This window comes from Desmodus rotundus, chromosome X, assembly GCF_022682495.2.
Source record: "Desmodus rotundus isolate HL8 chromosome X, HLdesRot8A.1, whole genome shotgun sequence".
Lineage (NCBI taxonomy): Eukaryota > Metazoa > Chordata > Mammalia > Chiroptera > Phyllostomidae > Desmodus > Desmodus rotundus.
Genome location: NC_071400.1, coordinates 82,341,736 through 82,363,160, shown reverse-complemented (window position 1 = coordinate 82,363,160; position 21,425 = coordinate 82,341,736). Strand labels below are relative to the sequence as shown.

Below are 21,425 nucleotides of genomic sequence, written 5' to 3'. Positions count from 1 at the left end.
CAAGGAAGAAGTGGAATTGGAGATCGTCCTTGAAGGACAAGACTCTGATAGGCAAAAATTGGAATGACAGCATCCTAGGTGGTGGGAGGAACACAGTCAAGGCACAGAATAGAGGAAGAGTAGGATGACTTAGGGGAATGGAAAGCCTGCTCATTGGCAATGGGTAGGATACAGATGGGGAAGTTGTGGGGGATGAGGCTGGAAAGATAAACAGGAGCTTACTCTGAATTCAGAGATGAGGAAGTTTAAAGAGTTCTCACTGCTGCTTTGGCCTCTGTCCATTTCTTCCCCTAAATGCTTGGAGGAAGCTCCTCCCCCACCTCTCCTAACACTTCCAGTTAGGTCACAGCCTCCTTTGGGCCATGAGTGACTAGCTTGCATTTGGATCCTCTTCCAGGGCTCTCAGAGTAAACCCCCTGCTGATTATTTACTTTTATCACCTCTCCTTCCTACCATCAGTTTATACTTACTGGGTCCTCTGACCTTGTTATCCTGATCTATATACCTTAAACAATCAGAATCAACTATGAGGATGTGGGCCTCCTCTGAATTTTATTCTTTAAAATAGTTATATGATTTTACACATGATTCACACATGACAAATTTAGGAAACAGATAAGGCAACGCATAAGGAATTGCCAACTGAGTCATTTAGACAAGTGGTATGGTGGATTACAGGGTGGGAGGCAGTGAGTTTACAAGCCAGAAAAGGCACTGTGAGCTAGCACGATCAGCCCATGGTTGTTCTTTCTTCTCAGGCCCTGAGGAACTTCAATAAACTTTCATCTCTGGCCCTAGCCAAGCCTGACCAAAGCAGAACTTCTGGAACCTGAACTAGTCTTGTTCTATTAGTCTTGGGCCAGTGCTTGCTGTTGTGCTGACACCTTGCCTCTGGCCTCTTCTGTTGGCCAGATATATAACTGTATGTCTGTGTTGCTTTCCTGATGGGCTGAGCAGTTTTCTCATTCCAGGGAGTACAGCCAGGAGAACAACCTGGCTGGCTCTCTCCACTATTGGGCCATGTTATGGCCTAGAGATTACAGTTACAGTGCCAGATTGGATCTCCTGGAATAATAACATTGATCCAGAGCAAGCCCATATCCATCATGTCCCTTGAAACTCTGTCATTTTGACAATCTTAGAAGCCATTCCTATACACATGTTAGTTCCTGTAGTCCTAGACCCATCTCTTCCAGCTCTTCAACATTAGTCAACAAGACTACCATCTCTGCTCATCCAAAAATGAGCATATCAAAGACATGAAGGCCCTTGCCAGGTAGCTCAGTTGGTTGGAGCATCATCCCAATATGCCAAGGTTGCAGGTTTGATCCCTGGTCAGGGAACATATAAGAATCAACCAATGAATGCATAAATAAGTGGAACAACAAATCTCAATTTCTCTCTCTCTCCTTTCTAAAATCAGTTTTAAAAAAAGAATATGTAATGCTTATTTTTTTAAAAAGACATAAAAGGGGAAGAAGGTGTGCTAGGTTGCATTGCTGGCCCCAATTCCTCAGTCCTACACATGGGCAGACACTTGCCGTGGTCTCACCACGGTGGAGTGGATTTCCCTGCCCGTTGACTTGAGGCTTGGCCACGTAACTTGTTTCAGTGAATGATATCTAGATAGAAGTGCCAGTGTGATGATTTCTAGCCCAACCCTTAATAGGCCTTGTGTGTTTCCATTTGTTCTCTTATACTTTCACCATCACCGTGAGATGAAGATGACTAAGAACCAGCTATATCACTGGACCAAGGATGATGATAACACATATGGAGCAGAGCCACCCTAGCCAATACACAACTTGAAGGGGTAAAAAAAAAAAAAACTACCCTAGCTGCCATAGCCTGAGGCAGAAACACACAGCTGAGTCCAGCCTGGATCAGCAGAACTCCAGCCACCCAGTAAATGCACGAATTCTTCTTACTTATCCATCTGTCCTGTGTTACCTCTGCTGTCCCTATCGAGGTCATCATTTGATTCAATTGTAGCAAATGAATTGAGCCAATCAAATCTTTTTTGAGGATTTGTGTTTAGAAACAGGTTGTAATTGATAAGGGATAGAGTCTTCTAGACTTAGAGACTAAGGTGTCATTTGGAACCCTGTGCAACCTGATGAATAAACAGAAAGCCAGTCTTCAGATGAAGTAGGAAAGGAGAACAGATGTTCAAATAGTTTTAGAATCCTAGACACACACACACACACACGCACGCACAAATGGTTAGAGTAGACTCAGTTCTCAGAGGCTTCCCAATACCAGCAAACATGAAACCTGGCCCTGGCTGGTGTGGCTCAGTGGACTCAGCGCTGGCCTGAGAACCACAGGGTCACCCCATCAATTCCCAGTCAGGGCACATGCCTGGGTTGCAGGCCAGGTTCCCAGTAGGGGGCGTGTGAGAGGCAGCCACACACTGATGTTTCTCTCCCTCCCTTCCCCTCTCTCTAAACATAAATAAATAAAATATTTTTTAAAAATCAGAAGAAAAAATGAAATTAAAAAAAAACATGAAGCCTCACTGAGCTGCAGGTCTCAGGTCTTCTGTCTAATAAATTGTTTGTTTTGTCATTAAAACCATCCTTTACCTCCCGCTCAGCATGTGAACAGGCACACACACACACACATACACACAGAGAACTTTGTTTTTAGCTAACTCGGAATGGGTTTGGTTCCTTGTAACTAAAGAACTGGACTACTGTATTTTCAATAATGGAATAAAAGGAAAGATGAGCAACCAGTTGTGTAACTGGTATCACGTAGCTCTTCCTACATAACAAACCATTTGAAACTTAGGGGATTACAACAATAAAATATCTTATTTAGCTCACGATTCTGTAGATTGTGTTGTCGGGGACATTTGGTACATCTGTCATGGCTCTTCTGGTCTTGGCTGACTGGGCTGGGGTTAGATGGTCTGAGATAGCCTTGCTCACATGGTGATTGTTAAGCTGGTTTTTCTAGTAGGGCCTTGGTTGCAATGACGTGTCTGTGTTCCATGGGGTCTCTCATCCTCCAAAAAGCTAGCCCAGGCTCCTCCACATGGTGGTTTCAGGATTGCCATTGAACCAGCAAATGGGCTATAGCCCAAATGAAGAGGCTCATTTTAAGCTTCTGCTCACATCATAGTTACTACTGCTCCCTTAGGCAAAACAAGTCACCTGCTCAAGTGTAGACCCAGGGCGATGGAGACTAAGCCAGGGCTTGGATACAGGGAGGAGTGAACACATGGAAAGCCATTATTGCAACAAGATACCACAAACTACAGTGGATGGTGGGAGAAACGAGTACTAGTAAAGAAGACCCTGTGAGCAAAGGCCAAAGGCCAGGGGAGTGGTATTTTTAAGGGAGTAAGTCTAAGAAAACCTTTAGTTTGCTGTAACTTGACCTACATACCTTTGGAAGAGTGCAGACTTTAATTCAAAGACTCATGACTCTAAAGCCATAGAAATAGTTATAAAATATACAATCAGTATCTGTAGTATTTTCACTCTTGCTGGAATATATAATCTGCCTTTCCTCTTTTAGAAAAAAAGAATTTCAGTAGAACTAATGGGGAAAATTAAAAAATGAATGAAAATAAAGTCTGTCATGAATACAATCCTCATAACAAGCTCTCTCATACTTGATAGCAGAAGAGGTTCCTAAATAAAAAAAAAAAAAAAACATAATTATAGGGAGCAAAACTCTTTTGCTGCAAAATATTTTACTGTTAGGGGTGGGGGGACAAGGCTGGCTGGTGTGGCTCAGTTGGTTGGAACATCATTCCCTGAACTGAAATGTTGCAAGTTTGATTCCCAGTCAGGGCACATGCTTAGGTTGTGGGTTCAGTCTCTAGTCCAGGTGCTTGCTAGAGGCAACTGATCCATGTTTCTCTCTCACATCGATGTTTCTGTCCCTCTCCATCTCACTCCCTTCCTTTCTCTCTAAAAATCAATAAGCATGTCCTTGGGTAAGGATTTAAAAAAAAATTCACTGGGGGTACCACAGAAGGTACCAAACCCTTACTTGAAATGGGGCTTGTTCCTTTAAGCTTCCAAACCACAGAGCCATGAATCATAAGTTAAAAGTCATCACTCTGTTCCTTTTTCCTGAACACGTGTGCCAGTCTGGGTGTCCATAGACATGAGATTCGTAGACTGGAGATTTCCCAAGGTCAAAGCAAGAGGGACGTTGTCACACCTGTGGGGTACGCAGGCATCCCAAAATGTCTAGTCATAGGCACTACATCAAAGCCAATTATCTCCAATAGACAGAGACGTCATATCACCCCATCCAAGAGAAGAGGGAGTCATGAGAGTCATACAAACTTATGGTTTCTTCATTGTACAACTACTAATTTGCCAATAGAAGTCATTTCCCCTTTAACAAGTTTCCTCTTGCTATGTTGCCTAACTGCCAGCCAAAGATTGTGACACCACCATCATTTCCAGGCAGCCAGACAGACACAAACTACGAAGAAAAAATTTCCATTCGTAGACTGTAGAGTCATTCACCAGCAATTAGGGAAATGGGCATGAAGGGGAGTAGAGAAGTTAAGGTATATTTGGAAATATTGGTACAAAGCATATATAAAATTTCCTTAAAGAGCAGGAATTTTAGAACCAACTGTTTTTAAAAGGAAAAAAAAATACACTCCTATTCCCCATAAGTTAGTGCTTTCATATTGTGCCAATTGATTTTTACAAAATATTTAAAATAGAGTTAGCTTTAAAAAAATATGACATTCATAAGCTGATTTAAATATAGCTGAAAAGAATTCTAATAAAATTTATTTTATCATAATCCAAGAACATATACCAATAAAAGCAATGTGGTCAAAAGAAAAGGACATCAAGACCAGAGAATCGAAATGGCCCTGGGAGGGAAAGAGTGGTCATATCTCCACCAAGGCAATGCAAGCCCAGTATATGCAGTCAGCTGAGCACAATAAGCAAGGGACAGAGCCATCCAAATCTATCAAAATTCTCCCTACAGTTTTTTAAAATATATTTTATTTTTTAGAGCAGTTTCAGGTTCACAGCAAAATTGAATGGAAAGGTCAGAGAATTCCCATGTGACCCCTACCCCGATATCTACAGCCTCCCCAACTCTCAACATCCCCCATCAGAGTGGTACATTTGTTATAGCCAATGAACCTACATTGATTGACACATCATTGTCGTCTAGAGTCCACAGTTAACATTAGGGTGCATTTTTAGTGTGTGCATTCTATGGGTTTAGACAAATGTATAATGACGTATATCCACCTTTGTGGTATCAACACAGAGTAGTTTCACTGCCCTGAAAATCCTCTGTGCTCCACCAAGTCTTCCCCTTTCCCACCCCAAAATGTCCCCTGGCAAGCATTGATCTTTGTACCGTCTCCATAGTTTGGGCCTTTTTAGAATGTCGTAGTTGGAACCATACAGAGTGTAGTCTTTTCAGATTTCCTTCTTTCACTTTGTACTATGCACTTAAGATTCCTCCATGTCTTTTCATGGCTTGTTGGCTCATTTCTTTTTAGCACTGAACATTTCATTGTCTACGTGTGCCACAGTTTATGTACCCATTTACCAACTGAAAGAGATCTTGGTTGCTTCCAACTTTGGCAATTATTTTTTAAAAAGGTGCTATAAACATCTGGTGCAAGTTTGTTGTAAACATAAGTTTTCAACTCCTGTGGGCAAATACTGAGGGCTGCAATTGCTGCATTGTATGGTAAGAGTATATTTAGTTTTGTAAGAAACTGCCAAAATGTCTTCCAAAGTGGCTGAAGCATTTTGCATTCCCAAGCAGTAGTGACTGAGAGTTCCTGTTGCTCAACGTCCTCACTAGCTTTTGATGTTTCAGTGATGGCCTAGTTATCTATACATATAATGTTATATATTTATAGTATATTCGCAAAAAGTGTACTGTTGATTCATTGTAGGTTGGATTTTACTGAGTTCTCTTTTTTAGAGAGAGAGAGAGATGAAAGAAGGGAGAAAGAGAAGGAGGCATACATCAATGTGAGAGAGAAACATTGATCAGTTGCCTCCCGTACACGCCCTCAATTGGGGATGAACCCGCAATCCAGGTGTATGCCCTGACTGTGAATTGAACCAGTGACCTTTCAGTTTGTGGGATGACATCCAACCCACTGAGACACACCAGTCTGGGGTCCATATTTTTATATATCCCTATATACAGTAACAAAAGAGAAAATAAAAAGAAACATACAACTTTGTGTCTCTGCTATTAGCCACTGGAGGCTTAGAGGTAGGGATGTAAAAAAAAAGAAGACAAAACAAACAAGCCCACATGCCCTGGGTGGTGTGGCTCACTGGATTGAGCACAGGCCTGCGAACCAAAGGACTGCGAATCGCTGGTTCGATTCCCAGTCAGGGCATGTGCCTGGGTTTCGGGTCAGGTCCCTGGTGGGGGGCCCACGAGAGGCAACCACACATTGATATTTCCCTCCCTCCCTTTCTCCCTCCCTTCCCCTCTGTCTAAAAATAAATAAATAAAATCTTAAAAAAAAAAAAAGCCCACAAAAGAGAAAGCATGATGAAAATAAGAGGAATGTGACACCAGAAAGTCAAAGGGATGCTGAGGGAAGGAAATAAAAACAACCAGTGACAATGGTCCCGCCTTAAGCACCAGTTTGTCCATAACAAGACCTCAAGGGCATTTCAGGTATCTCCCAAGCCCCAGAACCTTGAAAACCTCTCAACTTGCATCAGTTCCAAGTTTCCAAACATGTTTGGAAAATGAGAAAAGTTCTCATTTCCAAAAGGATGCTCATACTTTGATTTTCCCAAAAGACCCAATGTCTTGGTTGTAACCAAATATGACCACGAATTAAATTCTGTGAGGAATAGAGATCACACCCAAATGTACTCATTGTGTCATTTATTTGTTGCTGCATAACAAACCAGTCCAAAACCAAGTGGCCAGAAACAACAACCATTTATTATTTCTCATGACTCTGTGGACAAGCTGGGCTCAGCTGGGTGGTTTCCCTGTGATCTAGGAGAGATTGGCTATGGTCACACATTCAACTAAGCCACCCATTTAGCAGCTACAATCAATGGGAGCTCTGCTGGGGTTGATATATACAAGATGGTTTCATTCACACATCTGGAAGTTGGTGTTGGTCAGCTAGAGTGCCATTGTTCTATTCCACCTGGCTTCTTATCTACCAGTTGATTAGATTGGCTTTCTTATAGCACTGCAGCTGGGTTCCAATAGGGAAAGACCTACTTTTGTACAAGCACATATCAAGCCTTTGCTTACATCATGTTTGTTAACGTCCCATTGTCCATGCAAGTCTTGTGGCACAAGCCCAGTCTTCTCTGCACGAATAAAGGGACAGATGTTGGGTTGTGACTAATAAGGGTGGTTGAGGCTAGACCAGGTAAAGCAGTTACGAGGAGATGGGAATGTGTGTAAGGTAAGGGATGGGTTTTGTCCGCTTTTCAAGGGACATTTTAGTGTTTTGTACCAAAAGGATTCATATGGGCAGCCTTTGACACAATGTATTCCAAAAACCAAGTTCATATTTTGAAATGGTTTTTACAGCTTAAGATTTTGTAGGTACAGCCCTACTTGTGACAGCTGTATGCCTTTATTTTGTATCCAGCAGCAAAGCCTACAATAAAAAATTAAAACAACAACAACAAAAAATGTGGGAGGGTACAACACAAGGACATTTACTACCAGAAAACATGACTCATCAGGAGTCACCTATATAAGTCTATCACATTCATTCATTCATTCATTCCATTACTTATAGAACACCCAGACCCTAGAGATATAATGATGGTTCAGGCAAAATCCTTGGCATCAGTGAGCCTAGCTCCTTGCATTTGAGGGGCTGGGGTAAGGAGAAAGTAGCAGGAATCTGCATCCTTAACAAGTACCCTAGGCAATTCTGACATAGACAAATGTTTGAGAGCTTGTGCCTTAAGCCTTTCTCTATCAGTATTCTAAGTGGATTACTTGATTGTTAGTAGAAAATTAAGATTTGTGGGAAAAGAGCACTAACACAAATCATAAGAGATTTCTCTTACCACTCAGTTTTGTCAACTCCTATGTCAACATTATAAATGTCCAAACCTGTAAGAATTTTTATGAGTTTATTTGAGCCAAACTGATGACAACTGCCAGGAAGCAAAACCTCAATGGATTGAGAAACTGTCCCGGAAATGGCAGTTTTGCACCAGATTTTATAACATTACCATCGAAAGGAGCTGTAAGTGGGTTACATGAAATCCATTGGTGATAGGTTAGGGAAGCGGGAGAAAGCAAAGGTGGAGGGGGAACCTCTGGGATTTAATAAAAAGTAAAATGATCGGCACATACTTCTCTGCTCTGCTCTGCTCTGGTGGGGATGTTATGTTGAGAGATGGCGGGGTGGGGCAGGAAATTACTTTGATATTTCAAAGGCTTGGTTATCAAGTATGTTATCCCAGATGCAAAAAGACAACAGACAGGCCCAGTTAAAGTGGAGATTGTGTGTTTCCACTTGAAGATTGACCTTTGTTAGAGAAAAATACTGCCCTAGGACAGGACTCCGTACCATGAACTACTTTTGTTAAAAAGTTTTAATTTCAGATCATCCTATGCAGTTACTTCAGGTCTCTGAGTTTGTAACGCCACGTCCGCTACACAGGCCTCCCCTGAGCTTGTTAGAATGTGGCCCCTTCTTATCCACACCTAGGAAAATAGAGATTCCTGCGGAGGCATAGCCCAGTGGTTCTCAAAGTGCAGTCCCTGTACCATTAGTACCAGCATCACCCGGGAACTGTTTAGAAATGTAAATTCTCAGATCTCACCTGCTAAACCAAAATGTCTGGGGTTGGGGCCCAGAACCAGGTTTTAACAAGCACTCTAGGTGGTTCTGATGTAGGTGAAGTTTGAGAATCATTGCCGTATTCTAACTCTGTTACAACTGCACCATTGCATGAAGTGAAACATAATTTTAGATAGTTACACTGAGATTTTTTAACATTCATGCAAGTAGATTCTCCAGTTTGCATGTGGGGCGGGGAGGGAGGGACGCTATTTTTAACATGTGTCTGAGTAGATTCTCCAGTTTTCATGTGTGTGTGGGGAACTTGGCTATTTTTATCAAGTATATTCAAATTCTTAATCTGTCTTTAACTCACTCTGCTACCTTGAGTAAATCACTTCTTATATCTGCCTAAATCATCCCAATCCCATAAAATAAAGAAGTGCCTGTGCTCTTTATTGTAATCATTCCAGCACTAACTTTCCTTGTTATGCTTTCCACATCCATCCACATATCAATCCATAGCCAAGTTGTCATTAGCATAGCAAAGTGAGATTAAGGAAAGGCTAATTTACCAAATAGACTACACTAGACAGAATAAGTCAGGCAAATACAAGAAGACCAAGAAGTGTTACTCTACCACACACAAAAAAAGGATTCTGCAGGGTAACGTAGTCTTCCTTCTTATATAAATTATGTTGTATAAATTAACAAAGAACAGGAAAAGCCAGAGAAGTAAATAGGGATTAACTGATTTCTTGCTCTACCAGTCAGAAATCATCACAATGAGCTTCAGATGATTTAAGCTAAGCTACTTAAATCATTTGCATGAAAGACCTTGATCTTCACCTTTGGCTTTCTTTGGTAAAAACAGACTTGCCAGTGAGAATGCATCTTGCCTTTCATGATTAACCATGTTGCTTGTAGAGTGATTTCACAGGCATTATGTCACATTAACCCACCCACATCAGAGACGCTTTCCCCATTTTACCAATGAACAAAAGGAAGCAATAGGAGGAAATGAGTTACTTAAGGTCAGGAAGATCAAACGTTGAATGGCAGGGCCAAGATCAGACCTTAGCTTTCCAATCCAATGTTTCTTCCACTGCTTTGCCTTCAGCTCTGGGGTGGGTGGCAGGGAGATCTAGGTGGACCAGCATCCTACTTTCTTCCTCTTTATCTATTTTCCTTCCTAATATTTCTCACCTTCCATTCCCTCAGGCTGCTGGGAAGTGCACTAGGCTTGATGTCAGGAGATCAACATTCTAGTTCTGGTTCTGCCACAAAGGGCTGGCTGGCCTTAGACAATTCACCCAGGCTTTGTGGCCTCAGGTGGCCTATTGATACTTCCAATTCTGTCTCAATGGTAGCATGATGAATGAAGTGAGAATGTTAGAGAACAGACCTGGGGGTGGGGGGGCAAGCAATATACTGAATGGACCCACCCTTGTGCTCCAGGGGTCCCCCACCCCGTACTAGGTTCACCTTGCCCACTGCCAGGAAAGATGTCTCTCAATGCCAGAGATTGGTGAAAAGGAAAGGGATTATTTATTTAAAGAGTTATACAAACTTAAGAGTAATAACTTAATGTCTTCATTGAGATCCCAAAATCCTTTAGAATACCCACAAACGCACAGTCCTTCCTTCCCCCTCTGCCCAGTCTGGGGTACCATATCTCAGAAAAAGAAATAGAAGACCGTGGTTCTTCTCTACCCAAGCCTCATGGTCCCAAAAAGATGCTGTACAGGTGCAGTGCCTGGGTTTTAATCCCAGTGCCAATCTTCCTCTGCCTCACCATTTCCAATTCCTCCCACAATTGGCCACAGCTGCCAGCATTCCTGTATTTTCCAGCTTTTCTGGGCTGCCATAGTAAGTCCCATCAGGTGTGGCCCTGTGGTGTGGAGCCAATCATCTCCAAGCTCTTACGCAGGCTCTGTAACCAAGGGGAGAGGCCTCCCAGTTACATCTAGGGTTGAAGTCACTCCCATCCCCCTGGCTCAAAGCTTGGCCACAGCTATTTAACATATCTATGAAACCAGTTAAAGGTTATAGATATGTTAAATGACTGTGCCTGAGGTTAGTTGCAAAACTGCCGCTATGCAGAACAACTCTCCTGTGTCCCTGCTCCATGTGTCCCATCCCCCAGCTCAGACTTGTGGGGGTGAGGGACATCCTATATTTTTTTTTTCCTAATATTTCCTGGACACCAAGTTCTGGACCCCATTACAAATCCCTATTTGGGTTCCCCCCCTTGGCTGCACCCTGTTACAAGAACATCTATTGACTAATTTTTAAATTTATTTAAATTTGAATTTTGAGATTGCCAATGTGGCTTGAAGAAATGAGAAAGAGCAGATAAATGGGAATAATTACAAGAGGAAAAAAATGGGTCTATGAGAGTCAGAATAAATATTTAGGGTGTGGAGCTGAGGTAGGCTGGGTTAGACTCTTCTCATTTAGGACCCTTCCCTTTGACCTTCCCTGATCTCTAAAAGGAAGCTTAGGTATATGTGATTCCTGAAAGCTCAGCTCAGGAATCACATATACCTAATAATAATATTTTGGCCTGCCAGTTTTGTTTTGGTGAAAGAAATGAACATGTGGAATACAGACTATTGTGAAGACCAGAGGATCAACATATTTGAGAATCTCTCATGTTCGTCTAGCCCAACTTATTCTGAAATGTCTGAATTCTGATCCTACTCTACTGCCAAACAAATAACTTGCTGTCCTGTTAGAATCCAAGAGTCAAAAGTGTGTGAAAGTTCAAACATGGTTAGGAAGTTTTTTTTAATGAAATCAATATCGTGAGTTAGATGGCTTTCTAAAGCCTCAGAAATCCTCATCCACATCATTCAATTAATGCCTTTCGTGGTGTTTAAGAGGCACATTAGCCTAGCTCCTTTATAAGCCTGTATGCCCATCTGTGTTTTTTCCTCTTCCAGGAAATTCAGAAATACTGAGTCATCTGTATCCCTGTCCTAAAGCAAGCCATTTTATCAGTAGTTATCAAATGCAGCATCTCCATAAGCAGTCCTCATCTGAAACACCAGAATCTGGTTTCTAAACAGAGTCTAGGAAAATTTACTTCCAGAGCAAGTGTGGTAAAACTATAAACACAGAGATGGACAGATGAGGTAGTGTAAAGAGTAAGGCTTGAGGGGAAAAAGAACTGATGTTTCAGAACACTGAAAGATTGGGGAAAGGGATGGAAAAAAGTGAGAGAGTGGGAATAGTAGAGTGCTTTAGAAATGGATAGAAAGCATGGTGGTTTACAAAATCAATGTAGTAGTTTTCAACCAGCATTTTTTAAAAATGCTATGCAACAGAGTAAAATAATATGGAACGCATAGCATGGAAGAATAAATACTGTTTTGGAAACATTTTTAACATATGTGATTGAGGAGGTTCACGACAGTCTTCCCCCAGGTGTGACACTTTGGCATGTGAATTGTTTTTTTTTAAAGAAGATTTCATTTATTTATTTTTAGAGATGGTGGGGAGGGAGGGAGAGGGGGAGAGAAACATCAACGTGTGGTTGCCTCTCCCATGCCCCGCACTGGGGACCTGGCCTGAAACCCAGGCATGTGCCCTGACTGGGAATCGAACCAGCGACCCTTTGGTTTGCAGTCTGGCACTCAATCCACTGAGCCACACCAGCCAGAGATGAATGACTTTTATTTGTTTTTAATTTTAAAAAATGCTTTGTTCATTAAACTCTATTTACTTTTAATAAGTATAGTTGGTATACAATATTATGATTCAGGTGTACAATATAGTGATTTGACATTTATACCTTACAATGTGATCACCCTAATAAGTCTAGTAATCATCTATCAGTGTGCAAATTTATCACAATATTATTGATTATATTCCTCTTAACCTTTTTCACCCATCCCTCCACCCCTCTTTCACCCTCCCCTCTGGCAACCATCAATTTGATCTCTGTTTCTATAAGTGTTTTTGTTTTGTTTGTTCATTTTTTTTTAGATTCCACATATGAATGAAACCATATGGTGTTTGTCTTCCTCTGACATGTGAATTATATTTGGCTGAAGGCAACGGAGACCCTGAGACCCTGCTAGCTCAGAAGAATCATTTACCTCTCCCTTAAATAATTCACATTGGGGGTTTTGTCCCTTATGAGTTATCAGAAATTACTTTTTATGACCTATCTATAGGGTAGGGCAAATTTCTAATTACACAACATCTGCTCTTCTTATCATCCTGAGAATGACCTTCCTTCCGTCTGAAGCCTCAGGTACCTCCCCTCAAACTTAACCCAGAATGCCATATAGCCCTCATTTTCCCTTTGTCTCTGAACCTCTCACGCATGTAGGTCTCTCACTCTGTCATGCCTGTGGGGATCCTATTGTACGTATGCAATTAAATTTAGTTATTTTCTCTCGTTACTCTGTCTCGTGGATTTTATTATTAGACCAACGGAAAGGACCTTGGATAGAGAAAAGTTTCTTCCTCCCTCACATAAATATATATATATAAGATGTATTTTTGTATATGTAACTGTAGCATATACTACAAATAAATGCACGTGGACACACACCTGGGGTTCCTTTATAAACTATTTCCTACAGTGGGCCTTGGTCCAAAGTTTGAAAGCTCCTGAAACACAAGACCAGAAAGGATCTTGGCAAGGTAAATTCAAGGTCAAGTGAGAGCCCCTTTACTCTGCGTTTCTCGACCAAAGTAGTTAAAAGAGGGAGAGGAAATGGTGTGTGAAGGAGGGGGCACCAGAGTGAGGTCAAGAGAGGAGAAAGGGCGGGCGCATCAGGACAGGAAGGTGCTTTTTTCCAGGATAGTCAATTGGGGGACCTGGGGAGGTTAATTTTGAGCGCTTCCTTTCAATATAAATCAAAAGCACTTCCGCGTCCCTGGTCCCTGAAAAGCCAAGAAAGGTGAGGGATTCGCGCTGCGTCTGGAGGTGACACTACTTGGGGTCAGTCCGTGTAGAGGGGATTATCATTACGCAGGATTAAGAGAGGGTAAGGTGGGCGGGGCATCGGGAGCGCGGGAATGCCGGGCGGGTAGCTCAGGTCCCAAGAGCGATTCACTCCGCACGGAGCACAGTTCCTCGGAGAAACAAGCAGTTCTACACTTTGGGACCCAACGGCAGGCAGTAGGCCCAGGGCGCGCAAGGCGCCGGTGGGGCCGTGCCCTTGCAGCGGATTAGTGGCCGCCCCTGCCAATGGGCAGAACCCGCCTCCGCTCCGGGCTCCGCCGCAGGTTGGCTTAGCGGCCGCCGGGTCCCACGTGACCTACCGCGCGTGCCACCGCCCCCGCCGCGCCCAGGCCCCGCCCCCGTGACGTCCCAGAGCCCTCTGATTGTCCGGACTTGCACTGTCTTTCTGCGTTTGCCAATTGGCCAGTCTGCTAGACAGCGCCCCTGCCGCCACGCCTCTGGAGTCCTGGGGAACGCGCTTGGGGACGGGCTTGGGCCGGAGGGGCGGAGTGACAAGACTCCGCGCGGGTAAAGGGGCTGTCTGGAGCACCGACTGATCATTTTGCGGTCACACGCTGCCTTCTCCTCCTCCGCTGCCTGCCGTCACCCGGGAAACCGGCCACGATCTCCCGCCGACCCGAAGCTGGTTTCATGGCAGCGGCGAAGAAAGCAGTTTTGGGGCCGTTGGTGGGGGCAGTGGACCAGGGCACCAGCTCGACGCGCTTTTTGGTGAGCCCCGGGTGACATTTGAGGAGCTGAGCCGGGGCGGGAGCCCCGGGACGCCGGCGCTGGGTGTCGCGTCTCCATCCCGCGCCTCCCTCAGCCCCCCGGGCTCCCTGCCTCCGGGCAAGGGAAGGAGGCCAAAGCCCCCAGAACAGGACCTGGCACGCCAGAGCTGCCCCGCCTGGGCCTGGGGACCTCGACTTCTCGAGATCCCGGCGGCCAAGCTGAGCAGCCCCGGCCTCGGTGGTGGAGCCGGGTCACCTACTAATGGGGGACTGCTCCTCTAAAAGGAACTAGGAATCGGCGAGCATCCGTGCGGAGCCGCCCGCCTGCAGCCAGGGACAGGTGGTCACATTGACCGCTGCTGCGGTCTTCCCCTTGAGCATTTGGCCTGCGGGGCACAGGACGTCCTTGGATGGGGGGAAAGCTGTGTCACGGCTGTGAGAGCCTAACACAACGTCCTTTGGAGCGGTAGAACAAATATAGTATTAGCGTGATGATGCGTTGTCATCCTTTCTCAGAAATTGTAGAAGGTAGCATGCTACTGGGGGTGGGCGGGAGAGGCGCAGAACACCTTAGGAAAGACAGTACCTTGCCTTTACTGGAATCCTAATGTTAGACTCGCAAATTTCAGTTCTCATACTTTGCCTATTACAAACACTTCATGCTTCACAGCGTAAAGTGACAGGGAAATTCTGCTTCTCTTTTTATTTACTGTACCAGAGTGCTATTTAAGTGACTTTCTGCTAGGACTCTTGCTGTTAAAGTGATGGAACTAGCTCTGAGTTCAGTAAGATAATTTTGAAATAACTTAAATAAACAGTTATTGGTTAAGAGCCCATACTTTGATAGACATTAGACTAACCTGGCAAGTTGATGTAACTATTTAATGATTATTTAGCTCCATCTTCATTACTTTACCTCAAATCATATTTTCATGCATTATCTAGTATGTATGTATGCAGACGTATGCTATATGTATACATTATACATAGAATGTACATGTTGTTCCAAACTTCTCTTTAGCTGACCACTTGACTAAAACCTTCATTTGCACCTTTATTTTGATATTGCTCTCTTGTCTACACTGGAAGGCTTTCCATCCAATTTTACTTTGAATCTTATATCAAGAATTACCTTATTTTGAGCTGCCAAGACACAGTTCTACAATCTCTTACATTGTTTATCTTTTGATCACCCAGGGCAGGTTTCACTTTGTCTTATTTCATAAATGTTTATATAAAGTAATCCTGATCTAGATGTAAGAATTTTTGCCTAAGTGGATTTGGTTAATATACACAGGCATTATAGTGTATTTAAAATGAAGAAAAGGCCATTAAGCCACATGAGTGCTAACTAACTTGTGGGTTGAATTTTGAAGCCATATTCAAGAATCGCCCATGCCAGTGCCTGCAGGAGCCAGGCAGGTAGAGGTTAGGGGGCAGGACTGGAGGGAGCAGACCCGGGCCAGTGGAATAGTCTATAGTTGCCAAGCAGCAACACAAGCCCAGGGGTGCCAGATCTTCAGATTCTTTAAGAAAAGGTGGTTATGTTGAGTTTTAAGTGAAAGCTTCCTATTCTTGAATATTGGCAACTACTTCAGAAAGCCCCATGGGGGCCAAATCAAACATGGTGATTGTTTTCAAGTTTATACAGCCATTTCTTTCTATGAAAGCCTGTAAAATGTTTTATAACTATATATGCTTTTTAGGAGCCAGCCTAACTGTGCTTGTCTCTTTCTCTTTTTCTTTAAGATTTTATTTATTTTTATAGACAGAGGGAGAGAGAGAGAGAGAGAGAGAAAGAGAAACATCAATGTATGGCTGCCTCTCCTGCACCCCCAACTGGGGACCTGGCCCACAACCCAGGCATGTGCCCTGACTGGGAATCGAACCCGCGACCCTTTGGTTCACAGGTCAATCCACTGAGCCACACCAGCCAGGGCATGCTTGTCTTCTCCACATGGCCCAGCGATCTTCTTTATCCACTGCAGGTTGTTCCTGGTCCCTCAGGTTCTGTTACCCAAGATATGTCTTTCCACACTGGTGGGGAAAGAAAATGTTAACTTCATATTCTCACAATCAGTTGTTCAGTGTGTGACATGAACGACACGAGCCATTGAAAGTTGGTTTCTGTTTTTTGGGCTCTGTATGGCATGATCTCAATGAGGAAGCTCAGGTGCAAATTCAGGAGATTCCCATCCTGCTTATAGTATGATGTCTAAAAGTCGATCAGTAAAGTTTCTGCTCCTTAAGAAACAACTAAAGAAAGAATGCTTGCTTCACAGGTAAATAAAGGATGTACAGATCCTCTGCAAAGTCAAGAAAAACTTAGGAATGGTTTAGCAAAGTCTTTTTTTCCCTTTGGTTACAAGGGAAGTGCTTGTTAAACCACTCCCTGCAAAATGCAGATAATAGATTTGCTGAATAAGTGCTTCAATCCCAAGGTGACTCCCAGGAGTTGTCCCAATCATATTGTTCCACGTTGTAATTATGACTCAAAAATAATTGTTTGCTTTCTCACCAAGACTACAGTAGATAAGAACTGTCATAAGGAAGCTTATAAAGTTAAAGGTATTTAAATGATTTCCTGGACATTGCTCATTCAATTTGCATATCCAGTTCAACTTGCAAAAGACCAATAACCTCTCCAAGCTTCTCACCTTTCTCTCATAAAGGACACAAGTTTTCTTTATTCATGGTCTTTCATCCAATGGAAACGCCTCCTCCTCTATACCCCATACCTTCTTGAAATTCTACTCTGCCTCCAAATAGTGGCTCGATTACCATCTCTTAGTAGTCTTCCTCAACCCCTTAGTCAGAATTCCTCCCCCTTCCTATAGCACTTTTCTTAGGTCTTTTAGTAGCTCCTACTACTTGCTTTGTGCTATAATTCTATACGTGCTGTACTTGAGAGCAGGGAAGTCCTTTTAAGTCTACTTCATCTTTGTATTCTTTAAAACATCTTGGTCAACACAACAAATACTTGTTTTGTCCACAGGGAGCACTTTTGAGTAGATTTTATTTCTCTTTATAGGTCAGCTGAATTTTAATTCTGATTATCTTCTTTACCTGTCAAAAAATCCTAAAAGCTTTCTAACTTGGGTATGTTTGATTACTTACTTTCTTCTATTTTAGTAGTAGACCTGCAACTTTAGAACATATTCATTTCTTTCTCCAGTTGTCAAAAAATTACTCTTGGCAACCTATGAATGAATATGCTTTGTACTAAAGGAAATTTTCCAACTTGTCCCATAGGAAAGTGAACTGTGGTTGGCACGTGGTTACTCAGATTACAGAGTAACAACTTCTTGGAAAGATAATTACTGTAACAGGTTTTAAGGAGGGGCCATTTCTTTATAAGACAAAAGTTGCAGCTTAAACAGTCAACTTCCTTCTCTCATTTGGTAACTTTGTTTTTCCCCCCATTACATTGAATGTTAAAGAAAAAACAAAGGCTTAGAATGTGTTGTAATCGGAAATGTATCAGGTAATACGGAAAGGACTTTCCCAGCATTATCTCATTTAACCCTTATAACAACTGGTAGTATTATTAAGCTCCTTTACACAGTTAATTAGCCCCTCCTGGGGATGGTGCTCAAGGTCCCAGAGTAACTGGTAGAACTAGGATTCAAGTCCAGGTCTGGAGCACTCAGAAACCTGTCCTGACTCCTTGCCTTGGCTCCCTCCCTCGCTGCCTGGGGTACATTGAAAGGAAGATGGGATGCTGGAAAAGGTTACCCACCCACCTATCACTCAAATGTCAGTTCTGATTATGGTCATAAATGATTCTTTACCAAGAAAAATATACTTACAGCTTGGTTTTGGAATATGTGAAAAACTTTGCCTTTGAATAAGTACTGATGATTTGATCATCTTGTGACTTAGGCAGGTCCTGGGTGGGGCTCAGGTGTAGTCACCACGGATATGGTTGTGTAACCATTTTGTTCCAATAGCCAACATCAAGAATGAGTAGAATTGAAGTTCCATGCTTGTTTTGGCAGGAAACACTGCCTTGGCCCCAGGTGTCTCATTATACAGGAACGGATTTCCGCTTTCTCTCATTTCTTTATTCAACACACTTATTAAGCAGCCATTAGGGGGCCAGGGACTAATGAACAGTAAATTTGGTAAAACTAATTTGATTCACAGCTGGAAGGAGACCACTCTTATATTTTTATATATATATATATGTATATATATAGAGAGAGAGAGAGAGAAAGGGAAGAAGAGAGGGAGAGAAACATCAATGTGTGGCTGCCTCTCATGCCATGCGCCCCCCACTGGGGACCTGGCCTGCAACCCAGGCATGTACTCTGACTGGGAATCGAACCTGCGATCCCTTGGTTCATAGACCTGTGCTCAATCCACTGAGCTATACCCACCAGGGCAGGAGACCACTCTTGTGACAACTATAGTTGTGATTCTTTTTGTGGGTTTTTTTCCCCACTAAGTTCCATTGGCTGTTCCATTACACAGAGAGCAAGAACATGTTCTTACCAGAGAGCTGCCACCTTCTTTTGTCCTCTTTCAATTTTGAGCTTTCAATTTTGAGCTCCTTGAGGGGCAGAATGATGTCTTTTTTTTTCCCCCCTCTCCCAAAGCCTAATACAGCATCTGGCATGTGCTAGGTGCTCAGCACATGACTAGACCTTCGAAGAGAGGAGCCTTACAGGGCTCAGAGGTGTTGACTAGAAAAGCTGTATTGGGAGACTATGAAGGTAAACCTTGTGGGGTCTCAGAAAGAGTGAAATTCGGCAACTATAGGTATATTAGATGTATGTCTAAACTATTTGACACAATTTCATTTCGAAGAAAAATACATAGTGTCATTTGCTATGTTTTCTTCTGTGGCTTGTTACAAGATGCCACTATGCTTTTTGTGGTCAAATTTGCAATGTAACATATTTTTATTTTAGGTCATTTAAATTTATGTAGCATCATAGTGTCCTAGAGAGGGAATTTACATTCCTGAGAGTAGTCTTATCACATAGTAAAGTTGAGTGTGGCATAAAAGAGTAGGCTAGTGGGGAAATCACATGGGGAGGGAAATGAATGTGCATGTTTATGATGGGAGGACTGCATTAGTCACAGGATGAGTGAGACCAGCCTAAAAGTCAGTTACTTACTAGGCAGGGAGAGCATTTTGTCTCTCCACTACTCTTATAAGAGTGGGCATGTGCTGATTCAGAAAGTTCTTTTTAAACTCTTTGTAACAATAATATTCCTTCTTTGTTTCGTTTCTAACTATCCCCCTCTTCCAAATCTGGAACTGAGTCACGAGTTAGGCATAGAGGTGAATAGAGAGCTGGTGACTTCTAATTCTAATCCTAACATTTACCAGGACCAGTCCTGGTGGTAGCGGTAACCAGAACGAGCTGCAGCGGTAGTGGTAGCCTCCTTTGGGTGTATGGTGTGTGCCTACACGGTGCTCAAATCTTTTCCTACAGTGACTTTCCTTGTTTCTTCCATTTTTTATTGCCCTCCTTGATGAACAAAATCTGGATACATGATTTAGGTGAATATAGAATTGGTGATTTCAAACCCTAACACTATCACTGATCAGTGGTGGTGGTGGTGGTGGTGGTGATAGTACTGACAGTAATACAAATAGCAGTAATAGCGGCAATAGTACTGAATCCTTCGGATGCCAAGCAGGTTTCATGAATGATTTCATTTAAATCTTTTACACATGGAAAAGTCGAACTTCAGAGAAGTTAAATAGCCAACAGGGGCAGGGCTGGGGTTTGACCCCTCTCCCCCGCCCCCCCCCCACAAGTCTGTGCTCTGTGCTCTTTGCCTCCCTGTTGCACTCAGCATGAAGTCCTCAAGTCTGCCTTATTAACAGGTCCAAAGTGTATCTTTTAGTTTATCTCTAATAAGAAGTCAAGGGTAGATAAACGTAGACTTACTTAACAATGTTTTAGTATTTTATCATATTTGGAAATGATTTACATATTCAGTGAATTTACCCTGACTCATCATTCAACTTGGCAGAACTCTAAGGTTTCAAGTTACCAAAAGATTTTGGGAACCTGTTTAAGTAGACTTGTCATAAAGCAAATATTGCTGACAAGTTTACCTAAAAAAGCTTTTACCTATCTACATCTATTTATTTTACTTGTTCTCAACAATTAGGTTTAGGTTATTTATGAAATTTCATCATACTGAGGGGTTTTTTTTATTGATGGCAAATTTTGCACCAGAGAAAACATGGACTTACTTGACGAAATAAGCCCAGGCAGAATAAAAGTATTATACTTAAAGATGATACTCTAAGGACATGCCTATTTAACCAAACCAAACTCAAACCTGCCTTAAGATCAAATGTTTTACTCCTATCACATGATCCTGAAAAAGCATTTGGGTTAGTTTTCTATTATATATTTTTTTAGATTTTATTTATTTTCAGAGAGAGGGGAAGGGAGTGAGAAGGAGAGGGAGAGAAACATTATTACTCCAGAGATACATCAATTGGTTGCCTCCCACACACCCCAACTGGGACCTGGCCTGCAACCCAGGTATGTGCCCTGACTGGGAATCAAACTGGCAGCCTTTCAGTTCGCAGGCGGAACTCAATCCACTGAGCCACACCAGCCAGTGCTCTGTTATATTTTGAGAAATTTTATATAAGAATTTAATTCCTTTAAGCTGATTAAACAGAGCTCTTTGCAAGCCAATTCTGGTAATATTCTCTGGAGGTAGACATATATACACTAATATTAGATATAACCAGTGACCTGATGGTTTTGTTTTTTAAATTTTAGCCATGAGCCCTGGCTAGTGTGGTTCAGTAGGTTGGAGCATCATCCTGTAAATAAAAGGTTGTGGGTTTGATTCCCTGTCAGGGCACATGCTTAGGTTGGGATTTGATCCTGGGTCTGGACATGTAAGGGAGGCAACCAATTGATGTTTTTCTCTCCCTTCCTTTCTCTCTAAAAGCAATGAGAAAATGTCCCCAGGTGAGGATTTTATAAAAAATTAAAATTTA

The 21,425-nt window shown here is 42.5% G+C and overlaps 1 protein-coding gene across 3 annotated transcripts in view; it reads left to right on the top strand.

Moving 5' to 3' along the window:
• The first annotated feature begins 14,190 nt into the window (after nt 1–14,190).
• Nucleotides 14,191–21,425, top strand: part of GK (glycerol kinase) — a 69,709-nt gene continuing 62,474 nt past the window's right edge. Inside the window, exon 1 of one of the 3 annotated variants that reach the window (XM_053917241.2) lies at nt 14,191–14,441. In XM_053917241.2, the coding sequence (XP_053773216.1) occupies nt 14,364–14,441 (78 nt within the window). In that variant the 5' untranslated portion in view covers nt 14,191–14,363. The remainder of the gene's footprint in view (nt 14,442–21,425) is intronic. The other 2 variants (XM_045192953.2, XM_024557550.4) reach the window with 2 other exon arrangements.